The sequence below is a fragment of the Sinocyclocheilus anshuiensis genome, unplaced genomic scaffold (genome assembly GCF_001515605.1).
Source record: "Sinocyclocheilus anshuiensis isolate Anshui unplaced genomic scaffold, SAMN03320099.WGS_v1.1 scaffold32, whole genome shotgun sequence".
NCBI classification, from domain to species: domain Eukaryota; kingdom Metazoa; phylum Chordata; class Actinopteri; order Cypriniformes; family Cyprinidae; genus Sinocyclocheilus; species Sinocyclocheilus anshuiensis.
Genome location: NW_015554060.1, coordinates 574,776 through 578,664, shown reverse-complemented (window position 1 = coordinate 578,664; position 3,889 = coordinate 574,776). Strand labels below are relative to the sequence as shown.

Here is a 3,889-nt window from a genome sequence, read left to right as displayed (position 1 = left end):
TACAGCGAGAATAAAAGTTACGCCTTCTTTCTTTGCGTGAACATTTGGGCGGGGTTATGCAAATGTTCCCACACAGTGACGTAGACATGTGGGGTCGTGTTTAAACGAGGCGTTTTAGGAGTCTTAATTTGATTTCTTGTGTCTTGACACCTTTAAAGAACTTTTGGAGTAAGGAAAAGGTTTCTCTTACCTTAAGTTTATTTATTATTATTATTATTATTATTATTATTATACCCAGATGTATATATGTCCATGTAATATAGATCAGTAAGACTAATTAAAATGTATTGATCCATTGAGGATTTGCAGTAAAATGTTTGTTCTGTGTCACTCTTTTCTTCTGCTCAGATGGAGGCAGGAAAATCCAGAATATCCAACCCTTCACCAAGAAGGATCTGGACTCAGCTGGCCTTGGCGACCGCATACGGGACATTAACTGCATCACTCACGTGCATCCAGACTTACCAAAGAATGAAGTATTTAAGAAATTCTTTACAGGTATGTAACCAGATCTTTTAAAGACAGTGGCTGTATACTGAGGTTTCACTAAGGGTTTTTTTAAAAATCTGTATATTTTAATATTAATATTAAAAAATAAGATGTATTTTGTGCTAAATATAAGAGAAACATTTTTAAAAAATGATGCATATGTTTTCTTGTGTCCTGAAACAGTACCTTCTCCCCCGAATCCTGATGGATACCTGCCATTCAAACTAACAACAGTAGTCAACCCGTAAGTGCAATTATTTTGCTGTAAATTTATATAACTTTTCAAGATGTTATCAAATTTACCCTGAGGTATTAATAAAGAAACCTTGAAGATATGATATACTAAAGCATAATTTTATAAACACACAGTCACAGAGCCGTTATGTTAAAACAACTCCGGGTATATAAAGAGAACTGTTTCTACATAAAGTATGACAGAAAAATGTATTCAAGTCATTTAACTGTTGCTGTAATGGGCATTGACAATATCTGTCACATAATTGTATTTTTTCTTTTGATGTTCAGAGGAGACCAGGGTTCCTCCACCGCCAGCATACCACCTGACACTCCTATGGATATTTACGGGCAATCTATGAGCAATGTCTATGGGTCAAACATGTGCGTATTAATCATTATTTAAGCCACAGATATACACACTGTCACAGTATTTTACAAGTCTTTATTATGTGGCATATAAAATACGTCTTTTCCCTCCACAGGAATCAGGGCATGTTCTCCCCGTAAGTATAATTATACTTTGGCTTTGGTAAAGTTAATTCACATTCACATCTATCTGCTCATATGGAAAAAGTAGGACAGGAGATGAACTATGCTGATTATATTTCTTGATCAGAGGGCATTATTGTAAAATGAGCCATCGATGGCTTTTGAGGCAACATCCTAACCAAAATAGTCTCTTGAAACACTGATAATTGACACATTAAGTACACAAGACAATCTTCTACAGTCGACACTAGTCGCTGATTCCAGTAAAGTCAGACATTAGCACATGTCGCTAAGCTAACATTGCAATATTCCAAGCCTCAAAAAATGTTGAGTAAAATAGTCCAAGATTTTTTAATGCTCACTAAGGTTAAAGTTAAATCAGTAATATTGTGAAAAGTTATTACAATTTAAAATAGCCGTTTAATCATTAAAATTTAAGCTAACATTGCAATATTCCAAGCCTCAAAAAATGTTGAGTAAAATAGTCCAAGATTTTTTAATGCTCACTAAGGTTAAAGTTAAATCAGTAATATTGTGTAAATACAGTAAAATGTATTACAATTTAAAATAGCCGTTTAATCATTAAAATTTTAGGTACAATTATTTTGATGTGTGTTAAAATATAATTTATTCCTGTGATGGCAAAGCTGAATTTCTATCATCATTATTTTAGTCTTTAGTGTCACATGATCCTTCAGAAATCATTCTAATATGCTGATTTGCTACTCAAATAATATTTCTGAAAACTGCTTAATAGTTTTGTGGAAATTTTTTTTTTTTAGGATTCTTTGATGAATAGAAAGTTGAAAATTATTATTTATTTATAATATAAAATTGTCTTTACTGTAACTTTTGATCAATTTAATGCATCTTGCTGAATAAAAGTATTAATTTCTTAACAAAAAAAAATCTTGCTGACCCAAAACTTTTTAATGTCTTTTTATAATTAACATTTTACTTGGCTCTGTCTGCCATCTTGAATGATAATTTTCACTGAGCCTTAGCAGTGCATCCTGAAAGTGGCTTAACCACTGAGGGCACATGTGATAACATAGTTTGAGTTAGCTATCTAGGTAGGCAGCTCACTAGAATTTAGAGCAATAGCACCCAAGTAAATGACTGTTTAACCACTGACTGTTGTGCTTCTGTTGCCCTATCCTAGACTTCCTCAGTCTACACCCCCATATATGCCAGAGCAAATACCTGTTCAAGGACCACTCTACCAATCACCCATGTGAGTCACAGCCACAGTAAGGTTTCCTGTAAATTCCTAGGGTATATCTGATGTATCAGCGTCACTTTCTGTTGACACACTTGCACATCTGTTCTTTATTACCATTCTCAAATTTGTTTATTCTTTAATAGGCCACAAGCTCCCTCAAGTGAAGAAATAGACATGGAAGCACTGGAGGGAATTTTGTCATCAATTTGTCAAAATACTAACAAAGATCTTCATTAGATGTACAGACCCTCTGTTCTTCTTGGACAAAGGCTATTTGATGGCTTGATGCTCTAAGGACATCCAGCACAACTCGTACATCCCAAAGGACACATTACCCATTTGTTCCCAAAACAAGTGTATCAGTAGGAATGCACTTTTCTTAAATTAATTTCCATGAATTATTGAGCGGTGAATGTTTTTATCACATGGCTTGTTTTCAACTCAACGTCACACTCGCTTTCTCCTGCATAAACACACTAAATGTGCAGTTTAAAGGAACAGTGCGTTTCACTCGATCATAGTAAATGTTTGCTAGCAACTTTTTAATGAAAGCAGGTGAACCTCTGGCAAAAAGAGTCTTATTAGCATGCAGTACATAAACTCACAAGTCATTCCCTGTTTCGGTCTCATGACTGCTCTTGAAAGTAGCATTATAACTGACAAGTGAAACAGGAAATTATTTGCTATCAGGGGGTTTTATCAAGAGAGACCTGATAGATTTAACATAATACACATTTTTGTCTGCCAGAAGATTTGTTTCCTTTACATATGATGCAGAAAAACATATCCAGGGACCAGAGTAGATTAGTGATATTTTACTGCAGATGCAGACAATGATTTGGTGAGGTGAGCATACTTTTAGACCTTTTAGAAATGATAGGTTTTATTAAACTCTATGCAAATATGTTTTGTGCCAAATTCCATATAGACAGTTTTTTTATTTGGTTGTTTGATTTGCATGACTTGTGTGTGATCGCATATTCAATATTCAGTATTCGTCTACAGTCAGGTTTGGCCAGTAAAGCTAAAATTAAAGTTTTTTAAAATTATATATCAATAGCAAGTTTTGCTTTACTCTGTCATGTATCATTTGTTCCTCCAGTTGCAAAAAATGAGCTCAATTTTATCGCTGCAGGCCTGCAAAACTCTCTTTACATCATTGATGGGTATAAATCATGTAAAATACATATCATGTGCACAAGATAACAGTAAGGTTTTTTGTCAGATGTAGACATAATACTGTCTCTGCGTACTCTACAGTGTTCTGTGTGCACCTTTTCTGTGTTTAGACTTTAGTGCTACAAGTCGTCAACGTTCTTAAAATGGAAATGTAATATACAGTTTCTCTTCCATAAACTGATTTTTGCCGTCCAAAAATACTGTTCTATAATCTTGTAAAATATAAAGCTTTCATCTTAGTGCTTTGAATATGAAAATATATCAAATGGGATG

At 34.0% G+C, this 3,889-nt stretch overlaps 1 protein-coding gene across 1 annotated transcript in view; it reads left to right on the top strand.

The window, feature by feature from the left end:
• Positions 1-3,486, top strand: part of LOC107668551 (signal transducer and activator of transcription 5B-like) — a 32,286-nt gene extending 28,800 nt beyond the window's left edge. The window contains exons 13-18 of the mRNA XM_016460465.1: positions 349-498; positions 673-733; positions 1,015-1,107; positions 1,209-1,229; positions 2,378-2,449; positions 2,581-3,486. Coding sequence (XP_016315951.1) covers positions 349-498; positions 673-733; positions 1,015-1,107; positions 1,209-1,229; positions 2,378-2,449; positions 2,581-2,674 — 491 coding nt within the window. The 3' untranslated portion in view covers positions 2,675-3,486. The remainder of the gene's footprint in view (positions 1-348; positions 499-672; positions 734-1,014; positions 1,108-1,208; positions 1,230-2,377; positions 2,450-2,580) is intronic.
• Positions 3,487-3,889: the final 403 nt, after the last annotated feature.